Source organism: Fundulus heteroclitus, chromosome 7 (assembly GCF_011125445.2).
Source record: "Fundulus heteroclitus isolate FHET01 chromosome 7, MU-UCD_Fhet_4.1, whole genome shotgun sequence".
NCBI classification, from domain to species: Eukaryota; Metazoa; Chordata; class Actinopteri; order Cyprinodontiformes; family Fundulidae; genus Fundulus; species Fundulus heteroclitus.
Genome location: NC_046367.1, coordinates 16,188,491 through 16,201,038, shown reverse-complemented (window position 1 = coordinate 16,201,038; position 12,548 = coordinate 16,188,491). Strand labels below are relative to the sequence as shown.

At 43.1% G+C, this 12,548-nt stretch overlaps 1 protein-coding gene across 10 annotated transcripts in view; it reads left to right on the top strand.

Moving 5' to 3' along the window:
• usp9 (ubiquitin specific peptidase 9) overlaps positions 1 to 11,506 on the top strand; it is a 42,213-nt gene extending 30,707 nt beyond the window's left edge. For 4 of the 10 annotated variants that reach the window (XM_012864296.3, XM_036139044.1, XM_036139043.1 and 1 more), the window contains 8 exons: positions 2 to 187; positions 284 to 504; positions 654 to 742; positions 1,973 to 2,129; positions 2,295 to 2,507; positions 5,249 to 5,278; positions 7,455 to 7,553; positions 9,232 to 11,506. In XM_012864296.3, the coding sequence (XP_012719750.1) occupies positions 2 to 187; positions 284 to 504; positions 654 to 742; positions 1,973 to 2,129; positions 2,295 to 2,507; positions 5,249 to 5,278; positions 7,455 to 7,553; positions 9,232 to 9,462 (1,226 nt within the window). In that variant the 3' untranslated portion in view covers positions 9,463 to 11,506. The remainder of the gene's footprint in view (position 1; positions 188 to 283; positions 505 to 653; positions 743 to 1,972; positions 2,130 to 2,294; positions 2,508 to 5,248; positions 5,279 to 7,454; positions 7,554 to 9,231) is intronic. The other 6 variants (XM_012864293.3, XM_036139042.1, XM_036139040.1 and 3 more) reach the window with 2 other exon arrangements.
• The last annotated feature ends 1,042 nt before the right edge of the window (positions 11,507 to 12,548 follow it).

The window sequence follows — 12,548 nt, the reverse complement described above, 5'->3', positions numbered from 1 at the left end:
GGCCTGGCAGAGAAGACTCAGCTGCTGAAGCTCAACGTTCCCGCCACCTTCATGCTGGTCGCTCTGGACGAGGGCCCTGGCCCTCCCATCAAGTATCAGTACGCTGAGCTGGGCAAGCTCTACACCGTGGTGTCGCAGCTCGTCCGCTGCTGCGACGTCTCCACGCGCATGCAGTCCTCCATCAACGGTAGGCGCATCAGGTCCGCAGTGTAACCGCGCGACGGGAGATGAGGATTCCCATCAGCCGGACTAATCTAAAGCTGCCGTTTCCTGTCCCGATCAGGCAATCCTCCGCTTCCCAACCCGTACGGGGACACCAACCTGACGGCTCCTGTCATGCCTGTGCAGCAGCTAGTGGCGGAGATTCTGTTTGTGAGGACCAGCTACGTGAAGAAGATCATCGAGGACTGCAGCAACTCCGAGGAGACGGTGAAGCTGCTTCGCTTCTGCTGCTGGGAGAACCCCCAGTTTTCCTCCACTGTGCTCAGTGAGCTGCTCTGGCAGGTAAGCACCCGATGGACCCCCCCCCTTTCCAACAAGCCGGGTCACTAAAGCATTTTTATGCAAGGCTTGTTTTGAGATTCAGTTCAGTTTCAAAACAGTTTAATCCCAAAGGGGAAAAGGAGGAAAGATGATGTGTTCTTTGTTTGCAGGTGGCGTATTCCTACACCTATGAGCTGAGGCCTTACCTTGACCTGTTGCTACAGATCCTACTCATCGAGGACTCCTGGCAAACACACAGGTCAGCTTCACTGGTCGGCCTGTCGCATACAGCACCTTGCTTAAGTATTTATATACCTTGAAATGTTCCCGTTTCGTCCCATTACAATCACTAATTTCAGTCTGTTTTGGGAATTTTATGTGAGGGATCAACATTAAGTAGTGCCTAATTGTGAAGCGATAAGGGAACGACACATGGTTTTCAAATATTGTTCAATCGAATCCAGGTTTAGGTTATTAAATGATATTTCGAGCTCTGACTGTCTCACGGGGCATATATCAACCGAACAGCCGAATAAGTAAAGAGTGTGGCGATGCTTTCTTTTCTTTTTAGCAGGATCAGGAAGCTGTTCAGAGGGGATGGGAAGATGGTTGGAGCTAAATAAGGGGCAGTCTTGGAAGAAAACCTGTTAGTCTGCAAATGAGCGGCGGTGGTGGAGACACGCCTTCCATCAGGACGATGAGACTAAATATAGTGCCAGGGCTGCAACACAATGGATTAGGTCAAAGAATAGTCACATGTTAGAAGGGCCTAATTGAAATCTAGATCTAAATATAATTAAAAAGGTGTGGAAAAACTTTAAAATTCACGTTCACAGAGGTTCTTCGTATAATCTGACTGAACTTAGAGCTTTTTAATGAAGGATGAGCAAAAAAATTCACAAACCTCTACGGAGCTAAAGCTGAAAAAGCAGCGATGGGAGATTCTACAGAATATTAGCTCAGGTCAGATAAAAGCGAAGGAAGGCCACACTTCTCACCTTTTAATTTGTAAACCAAATGAAATTTTCCTTTCTCTTCATAATTATGCCCTACATTGCAAAAACAGAACTAGAAATAAGTAAAATATTCTTTAAAATTAGTGTATTTGTCCTTGATTTGAGCAGGTAAATAAGATGATATGCCAATGGAATAAGAATTTTGCACTTAGAATAGGAACAATTCATCTCCATCTTATTTCAAGTGCAGGATGTCTAAATATCTTATTTTAGGGGTCAAAATACTGATTCCATTGGCAGATAATATTATTTACCTGCTCAAATGAAGGATACATACACTAACTTTAAGAACATTTTACTTATTTTTAGATCTGTTTTTGCAGTGTACATTGTCTTGGTATAGTCCCAGAAAGTTGGTTGAGGTTTGTTGGTTGTCCCTTAGCAAAATGTGAAGAAACTGAAGTCTCAAGGCCCTGAACAGGTCATATTTCCTCTGATTATTGTCTGAAGTTTGACATTCTTTGTGTTTTAAGGATCCACAACGTGCTGAAAGGCATCCCTGATGACAGAGACGGGCTGTTTGACACCATTCAGCGCTCCAAGAACCACTACCAGAAACGGGCTTATCAGTGCATCAAGTGCATGGTGGCCCTCTTTAGCAACTGCTCTGTGGCTTATCAGATCCTGCAGGTACTCCTCCTGACAGACGAAGCCATTTTCTTTAGTTGATGCTGCATTCATGCCAGTATTAGTTGCTTTGTCCACTGTATTGTCATTAAGGTGTTGCTCAATGACTTTCATCCTGGCTCCGAAAATCAGCAAATCCACATTTGACTATTGTTTCTCCTCTCGCAGAGCAACGGTGACTTGAAGCGAAAGTGGACATGGGCAGTCGAGTGGCTAGGCGATGAGCTGGAGAGGAGGCCATACACGGGAAATCCCCAGTACACCTACAACAACTGGTCCCCTCCAGTTCAGAGCAACGAGACCTCCAATGGATATTTTCTGGAGCGTTCCCACAGTGCCCGCATGACACTGGCCAAGGCTTGTGAACTCTGTCCTGAAGAGGTAAGGGCATTAACAAAGCAGCCTTCACACCCACAGTCTCACACTGACCTAATCATGTAGCCCAAACTTACTCATACCCCTCGCAGGTGTAGCTTTAAAAGTATTTTCAGTCAACCTTGACGGTTGTTTATGAAAAGAAATAAGACAGGAAATTAAAGGAAATGACTTTTCTGTTTTTGGTTAGTGGAAAAGTCATTATTGGCATTTCAGCAATCAAAACCTTATATGTTTGCATGTTTCCACTGGTATTTTGATGATTTTCGACCTTATTGCCAGTACCATAAACTTTTGCTCAGATTTAAATTAAGAGTCTGGCTGGGTCGCTCCAAGACGTAATCATAGCCAGTGCGAAGAAACATTCAAGTAAAGTCAAACTTGAATCCCATATCTGCCAGGGGTATGAATTATTCTGGGCTTTACTGTATTTTTAGAGATGGTGTTGAGGGAAAACTCTTCATGGGCCTGTTCCACCAAACCAGTCCCAGTACCTAACTGGAGCTCGCACTGACTAAGCGCCGCCCGGTTCTTTGTGTTTCCACTGAGACAAACTCTGGTCCGGTACTGAAAAACTGTTGCTAGTCCAGCGCCGGCTACCTGCTGGACTAGAGGAAAGACTTGGGTCAGGAGCTACGCACGGCCTCATGGGAAATCGCTGCCAATGAAGCATTGTGAGCGCCATGTTTAAAACTCTGGAAGCTTAGCTTAGTTTTTGATTGGTCACATTTAAATCAGAAACCAGAGTAAAAGCATTGCCCTTCAGCGATTTACAATTCAATTTTATTTATATAGCACTGATTCATAACACGTCATCTCAAGGCACTTTACAAAGTGAAATTCAATCAAATTACACATATTGGTTAAAACGTTTCCTATCTAAGGAAACCCAGTAGATTGCATCAAGTCTTGACTCCTCCTGAAAGAGCGTAGAGCCACAGGGACAGTCGTCTGCAACGTTGATGGCTTTGCAGCAATCCCTTATAGTGAACATGCATGAAGCGATAGTGGAGAGGAAAACTCCCCTTTAACAGGGAGGAAAACCTCCAGCAGAACCAGTATGAACGGTCATCTGCCGTGACTGACTGGGGGTTAGAGAAGACAGAGCAGAGACGCAACAAGAGAGAAGCACACATTGATCCAGTAATCTGTTCTACATTAGATGGTAATAGCGGATGATCTGCCTCCCCTGGATGATGTCACAGTTAACAGAACGCCAGACCAGGTGTACCTACTATGAAGAGAAAAAATGACAGAGAGCAAAAGTTAAAAGCTGAAATAACAAACAATGCAAATTGGAGAACAGTAGAACTTAGCAGAACGATAAAAATAGACTGATGTCCTCCAGTAGCCTAAGCCTATAGCAGCATAACTATAGAGATAGCTCAGGGTAATATGAGCCACTTTAACTATAAGCTTTATCAAAAAGGAAAGTTTTATGCCTAGTTTTAAAAGTAGACAGGGTGTCTGCCTCACAGACCTCCCATTCTACTTTTAGAGACTCTAGGAACCACCAGCAGACCTGCAGCAAGATTAAGGCGGTTTCTCCTCGTATAGTTTGTTTACTTTGGTTTGAATCAGTCGATAAGTTTGTTAACTTGTAACCTTTTAGGTGGTTTGGTTTCTTTTCTCCCAAAGAGCGAACCATAACGTATCACTATAACCCTCATCCAGTCTCTCTATATGTCAGGTGTCTGGTCTGGGAGTCCTAAAGGTAAATACTGGAAGCAGATGCTGTGTTCTGAGCTAGTAACAAATTAATCAGATTATTAGTTTGTTTCTCGCTACCATTTCATGCAAAAGTCTTTTAAAGTTTCTAAAGGTAGCGGCTATTAGCCGGCTAGGCTAACATAGCATCATTAGCTCAGATAATGAGGTATGTAGGCCAGCAATCATCTAGAGTGCAGCCCAAGATGATTGTTGGGTTTACCAAAAGGTAAACTGAACTAAAGCTCATTTTAAACGGAGTGACAATTCCCTAAGATGTTGGATTAGCACCAGAATAACAAAAACTGTCTCGTGGTCCCAGAGTTTACTTTAAAATAAGCCATCACATAGTGTTATGTCTATAATCAAATAAGTAATCGGCTCACAGCTGATTATTTTTCCGCTGAATCCACTGACTCAGTTCTTTAGCGCTGTAGGTCCGTTCATGTCTCCAGATGGTTGCTATAAGAGCAAGACTCTTGCCTTGCTAGTGTGTTCCACTCTTACAATGCTTCGCAAACACAGAATAAAACCAGCAGAGAATCAAACGATAAACGGATAAGATGTTTACAGTGACTCGACTCTCGCGTGGTGGAAAAGCAAACCGGTTCTTTTGGTTTTAGAAGCAGCCCTGGTTAAGAACTGGAACCTGTTTGGTGGAAAAGCCCTAAAATAAACTTTCTGGTTGACCGAGTTTGATCTCAGCACAACAACCCACTGTAATAACTGGCCTTGTTGATGTTGTTTGTTTTGTAGGTAATATGAATTTGACTACATGGAATATGTTATGTTCTTTAGCTTTTCACTGTGTTCTTTTTTTTTTTTTTTTTTTAAATAGACAGAACATTTGAATGTAATTTATAAACCTAAATCATTCTAATCGGATTGTTTGGTCGGATGAATATGTCTGGTTTTAGTGGCTGAATTGACCAGTAAACCCAAAATTCAATTTTTCTCACTTCACATGAGCTAATTGTATTTATCATGATGAAAAAAATCCAGTTAAGTGACACACTTCTCCTGTAATATTCCATACACAGCTCAAGTGTACTCAGGAAAGCCCAGGGAAGGTCAGTATTCCAGGCAACACGACATAAGGGAAGGAAATTCAACAAAATGTCCCTAAAGGTTCAGCAGAGGAACACCGAGTGATCAATGTTTAGTCCTCCAGACACGTTCAACAACTCTTCAGATAGCTTCATGGTTTACTATGTAGATTGTCTGAATAAAAGTCCTAAAACTGCACATCATCACCTTTCTATCTTGTATCATATTGTAGACCTCTGTGACCAAATATAAAAAAAAACTGTCTTTATTGTTGATTGCTGTACTTTAAGGAAGCCTGGGTGGGCCATTGCTGATTATGTGGGATGCTGCTCGCTTTAACCGGCAGCAGGACGGCGTGTTACGCCGCTGCACACACACACACACAGAGCGGCTCGTTGGTTTAAAGCCCGCTGTTGTCGAAGCCCGCGTTGCTTTCATGACAGGAGAACCGCACTAACTGCAACTCCTGTCAATAACACAGCTAAATCACAGAGAAAAGCATTTATTTTTAGTGATTCAATTCAAGAAGTGATGTATATTATGTAGATGTTTTACACAGTGATGTATTTAAAGCCCTTGTTTCTGTCGATCTTGAGAATTGTGGATTTTAGTTCGTGAAAACCTAAAAAATGTAGTTTCAGAAAATTAGAATGATTACACAAGACCAATAAAATACACATAAATGTTTATTTTCTGGAGATGTTCTGGTCTGCACAGTGATGGGGAAAGACCTAATGGGTTTATAGTGGTCAGTCTTTGCCACCCTCTGTAAGCTGCGTAAGGCACAGAAGAAATCTGCTACGGAGGCTGGCTGTTTACACATTAAAGGAAAGTTGAGTGGAAGGAAGACGTGTGACAGACAAGCAACAGGAATGACTGCAGCCTCGAGAGGATTGCAAAGTCCATTCAGGAGTTTGGTGGAGATTCAGCAGACGAGACAAGCCTCTGCTTCAAGAACCGCCAAGCTCGCAGACGTATCCAGAACATGGGATAACACCAGAGGCATCTTACCTGGGCTAAGCAGAACCGGGCTGTGGCTCAGCGCTTTAAAGTCCTCTTTTCAGAAGAAAGTAAAGTCAGGGTCCCAGAAGCTGGAGGAAGCGTGTGCAGAGGCTGTGAATCAAAGACGATTGAGGTCCAGTGGGAAGTTTTCAGTCATTGATGAGTTGAGATGCTGTCCGTTGTGTTTTATCAAGTCCAAAGTCAGCACAGCTGTCCAGAATATCTTAGAGCATGTCATGCTTCCCTGTACGGACAAAGTACCTGCAGATGTTTCATTTTCCATCAGCAGCAGCTGCTTTAACGAGCTCTTGGTCAGTACACTGGTCCAACCTAAACCCCACAGAGAACCTAACAATGGAGACACCAGACCTAACATTGGAGACTAGCTGAAGGCTGCTCCTAAAGCGCCGAGGACTGACCCTTCAGCAGAGAAACACCTCCAGCCTCCGGGTGCATTCATGGACACGCACTTCATTACGTCTACAGGTTTAGATTAAAAACATGTTGGTCTTCTGTAATGTGTTGTACCTTCGAAGCTGAATTTTAGGAAAATGCATCACTGTGTAACGCATCTAAAACATACGGGGTGCACTTTTTGAATTTAGTTACAGAATCAAATAAAATCTTTTCAGATTTCAAATTTATTGAGATCCTGATGTAAATTGACACCTCTGGCAGCCCCCCCTCACCCCCACCCCATCCCAAAATGTCAACTCTTGTATCCCTTTAGAAGATTGGTTTCATTCCTATAGAGCCTCAGTTGGTAAAGCGAATCCTTACTGAAGGCTTTTATTTCCGATTGATTTATGTCTGAAGTCAAAGACGCCACAAACGTTCACTTTTCCGGCATGAATTGGAGAGTCGCACTAGGATTTATGAAGGATGTAACTCCCATCTAAAGCAAGAATTCAGCGTCTCCATTAGATTTTCTTGTTGCATCCTCTGTTTTAAGGCAGATATAATGTCTTACCCTTTAACAGGCCATATGTGACATGTAGAGAGGATGCACGGGATCCCTCTGTTGCACCACAGAAGTAGGAAATGTGACTTTCCTGTGTAGCCTGCACATCATGTCCCAGTGAAACACCAAAGCTTAGCGTTGAACCCAGGGCACTGTCCAGAAAAATAATAGGCAGATTCTATTTTTATAATGCAGTGTTATTGGACTTGTGATCATGTCTGTGTTTTGTATTCCAGGAGCCCGATGAGCAGGAGGCCCCTGATGACCAAGACTCCTCTCCCCCTGAGGACACCTCTCTGTACCCTCACTCTCCTGGAACCACCCAGTTCCAGCAGGTAGGACCCGAGAGGAGGCCGCTCCGCCGTCTCGTCTTTCCCTGAAAGCGGCGCGCTGATCGAGGCGGCGTCCGTTTTCCCGTAACCCGACCGCCCGTGTCCATTAACGGCAGCGGTTGCCGGGGCGACGCGTGATGTTTTTAGTGCCGCTTGGCTCGGAGTGCTGCTGTAATCAGGAGACTCGGGTTTCTAGGCAGTGAAAGCTGCGTGTTGGTTTGGACCCTTCAGCGCCGCGACTCACGCAGGAAGGATCTGCTCTCTGAGAGCATGCAGAGGCGTAGGATCCCTTCCTGAAACGTGGGATTAAAGCAGGATGCTGTCGTCTTCAAATGCTATACGCACACGTTCTCAGCACTTTCAGGAAAAATCATTTCTAGTTGGGCCAACAAGAAAAAACATGAAGAGCTTAAAAAAGATTAGCTCTGAATCTGTCTTGTGGTATTTTCTTTCTTTGTCTTTCTTTCTGTCTGTCTTTCTGTCTGTCTGTCTTTATTTCTGTCTGTCTGTCTGTCTTTATTTCTTTCTGTCTCTGTCTTTCTGTCTGTCTGTCTTTATTTATTTATTTATTTCTGTCTCTTTCTTTCTGTCTTTCTTTCTGTCTCTTTCTGTCTGTCTTCTTTCTTTCTGTCTGTCTCTTTCTTTCTGTCTTTCTGTCTCTCTTTCTTTCTGTCTGTCTTTCTTTCTGTCTCTTTCTGTCTGTCTTCTTTTTTTGTCTCTTTCTGTCTGTCTTCTTTTTTTATGTCTGTCTTCTTTCTTTGTCTGTCTTTCTTTATTTCTTTCTTTCTGTCTGTCTTTATTTCTTTCTGTCTGTCTTTCTGTCTGTCTGTCTTTGTCTCTGTCTGTCTTTCTGTCTCTGTCTTTCTTTCTGTCTCTTTCTTTCTGTCTGTCTTCTTTCTTTCTGTCTCTTTCTTTCTGTCTTTCTGTCTGTCTGTCTGTCTTTCTTTATTTCTTTTTCTTTCTGTCTGTTTTCTTTCTTTCTGTCTCTTTCTTTCTGTCTTTCAAGATTGATATGACATCACAGTTTTCTGTCAGAGCTAAATGTCCATTAAGCATCTTTTATACATTTTTAACCCCTACCCCATTAAAGTTCAGAGGATAAAATAAAAACGACCACAGCCCTGTGGATCATCCATAGATGATCAGAAGTTAAGGATGGTGGCGGGCTGCTGCGTGTGTGGAGTCGATGCTCCTCGTTTTCACTCAAACTCTACTTATTACAATCTAAATGCTAAACGCTTAAAAGGATTTTATTTCGGCTTCAGCTTTTAGCTGCTGATGATCGCTGCCGGCGGGGGTTTAATCCCAGCTGCAGCTCTGGCTTTTTCCATAGCCGTTCGTTGGAGAAGATAGTTGAAGATTTTTCTTGGAAGTGCTTAATTTCAGCTTCGTTTCAACAAAGCTTTCCAGCAGCAGAGCCTGACAGCGAGCCACCAGTATAAAATGCTGCCTGCTCCACAGTTTGTATGACAACAAAATGGGTTGAAGCCTGAAAAACTAGAGTTGCCTGGAGAAATGGTCATTAAAGACTCTGTCGACTGTAAACAAATCTCAAAAGACTCTTTCTTCTTTGCATTTGACGCAAAAGAAGCTATAGATGCGGACATGTTTGTCCTTTTTTTTTTGGTTTTAAATGCACATCCTGACTATTTTCCCCCCTCCTCTCTCTCCACCCAAACAGAACAACCACCCCCATGGGCAGCCGTACACCGGGCCCGCTGCTCAGCACATGAACAACCCCCAGCGTCCCGGTCCCGCCTCCGCCCCGACCCCAGGCCCGGCCCAGACTCCGACCCCCGGCCCCGGTACCGCTCCCAGCTCCGGCTCGCGGCCACAAGAGAACTGGGAGGGCACCGAGGAGGTGGCCCCCGCCCCGACCTCCACCCCGGCACCCGCCCCGCCTAAGGAGTAACCTCGCCTCCCCTCTTCTGCTGTGCCTCGAGCCTCCATCGTCCTGCTCACCTTCCTCTCATCCTTCGGTCAACAGGCTCCTCGTCGGGCCTCTCTGTCTCTCTCTCTCTCTCGCCGGCCCCAAGGCAGGGCAGAGCCAGGCCTCCCATCAAACACCCCCCACCCCCCCCTCCAGGCCGCCAGTCCGCCTGCTGGAGGCGCTCTCCCCTGGCCTGGAGCTGCCTGAGCGCGCGACAGGGGGCCTGCTGGCGACTACAGAGGCGAAGGAGTGGACAGGAGCTCTAATAAGAGAAACAAAAATTTACCCAGAGCTGACGATGCCGATGCGCTTATCTACACGACGAAAAGGTGTACATAGTTAATGTTTCTGACTGTTCAGATTCCCCAGTAGCATAACTCGGTGTGGGTTGCTGTTGGGAGATGTTGCAGATATGAAAAACAAAATGGATTCTATAAATAAGAAAAGGTCCCAAAAAAAAAAAAAAAGATAAAAAAAGAAAAGAGAAACCTCTAAGAAGACAACTCCTCCTCTTTGTTTTATCATCCTTACTCAGCAGTAAAGTTTGTTCTGCCATTGGACGTTGATCCGCTCATTCAGCTGTCGAAGGACTCATTGTTTATCACAATTCTAATAATTATACTTAAGCTCCTCGGCGACCTTATGACCCATGCCAAATCGACTCACGAGCTGTGGTTGGTTTTAGTGCGAGACGTGGAAGTGGTTCGGGCGGACTTCGACGGCGTTCGGTTGATGTGAAAAAGCAGTGATGCAACATTGTTCTGAAACTCATTGCCTTTCTCTTTTTCGTTTGTTTGTTCTGGTTCTTACTTCCGACCTTTTTTTTTTTTTTTTTTTTCTTTTGAAGCTCTAGTTAATATGCTGTAACATTTAGCATGGCTTCTCACCAGAAATAGTGTAGCCCAAGGGAAGACTTGTGATCATAACAACCTAAAGCTGTTCTTAATCCAAACCTCCAGATGTGGGGCGCTGTTTACCCTTAGGTTTATCTTTTTCGAAATTGTTTTTTTTTTTTTTTGCGTTCTTTTTTTTTTTTTCTTTTTCTACTCATCTTCCCCCTATTTACAACGAGGGCGACATTTTTGAACCAATGTATAAGTGGCTTTTTCAATTGCACATTGTAATCCTCCAACTTCACTTTTTGGCAGTCGGTTTCGGTGGGTTTTAGACGGCTTTCGCTTTCATCTATAGGAATACAGAAAAAAAAATAAACGAACACATATGCAACAGGATTGCTGCGCCGGGCCCTCTGGTGTGTTATCGACTAGCGCGGTCGGCTTCTGTCTCCTCTATAGAGCGTAGTTGTAGACGGACTCGTTGCCCATCGGCTTCCTCTCTTCCGTGGAGCCGGGTCAGGCTGGCGTCTGGCTGCGACCGGGGGGACCAACCCGAGCAGCCCCCCGACCCCCACCCTCTCCTCGCTCCACTGCGGGAAGCTCCCACAGCAGGGGGTTTGTTTTTTTTCTTTTTTTTTTGTTTTGTTTTTTTTTTGTTTTTTTTTTTGTTTTTGTTTTTAGAGGCTGGTTAATCTTCTTTCAACTTGAGCTAACTTGTAATTCTGTAGGAGTAAAAGGTAAACATCAGTAAATACTGTATTTAATTGGTAACTTGAATGCGTGTATTTTTTGAAATTATTTTTTTTTTCCTTTTTTTTTTCTTTTTTCTTTTTTTTTTTGTCTAAAACATACCAAATACTCCTGCAAATGAAAATATTCTGCCCACCGTATTATATTTAAATATTTTGCTCTTATTTTATAGAATTTATTTTGTTGTATTTCACTAAAAAAATAGAATTTGATTTAAGAGGAACATTTTTGTCCTTGTGTTATTTTTAAAGATGATATTGACTGTACAGAGTTCTGCGCCCTGTTTTTTTGCCGACTTTTGTTTTGGCCATGGTGTGACGTTGAATTCTGGAGCTACAGTCGCGATGTGGACTTTCACTTTGTGAGGTTTTTTTGTGCACAGAAATATAACAAAAAAAAAAAGCATTGCGCCCTTAGCAAATAAAGAACATGGAACCTTGCCTTTGTCTTATTTTAATGAACTGGAGCTTCCTGAAAGTGTTTGCATTTACCATATTTTTCAGACTATAAGGTGCACTTAAAATCCTTGAATTTTTCTCAAAAATTGAGGGTGTGCCTTATAATCCGGTGCGCCTTATATATGATTACTGTTGTGTTTACTGGCCGATTTTATGTGGTACAATGCGCTCAAAAATCTGTTAAAATGTGTAAGTACGACTTTGGTAAGCAGTGAAGCCGCTGCGCTCAATGGAGCATTAGGAGCATTACGGTACATTGTCGCTACCTAGAAGTGCCATTCACGTAAGGCAACCCACGATAGGAGTATGCGCTAGCAACAATAAACAAAGTTAATTCAGTATAAAACTTTATTTTAGCTTTATGTTAGAAACAGCAGTGTAGTCCAACTACTCTGTCCTCCCGACAGAGAGATTGCTGTCCTCTCAGGAGAGAGCGGTGTTAAGGAGGAGCACAATGCAAAAAGGGAACTTGAAAGTAAAATTGTCTTGAAATTAATATATTTTTCCTTGGTTTGAGCAGCTAAATAATTTGCCAATGGAATGAGTATTTTTACCCCTAAAATAAGATATAATTAGATATGCTGCACTTGAAATAAGATGACGGAGCTGAATTGTTCTTATTTTAAGTGCAAATTCCTTATTTAATTTGGCAAATTGTCTTATTTATCTGCTCAAATCAAGAAAATGTTACTTTTAGTTCCCTTTTTGCAGCGCAGTGATATTACACACTTAGAAGAATATTTAATGCGCCTCATAATCCGGTGCAGTTTATGTCTGAACATAGGCCCGTAATTCATAGTGCGCCTTATGGTCCGAAACATACGGTACTGGTTTGGTTTTGCCCATGTTAGGCATGGGGTTGATTAAAGCCTTTTAGTGTAACAATAAATGCCACCAAATCACAGTGTATCCAGCATCTGCCTAACTTGTATGTTGTGTTAAGTTTCACTTTCATTCTGATGTCTAATTGAAATCATTTTAATTTGTTGCCATTTTGACCAGAAGTCCCAGTAATGGGAGATTA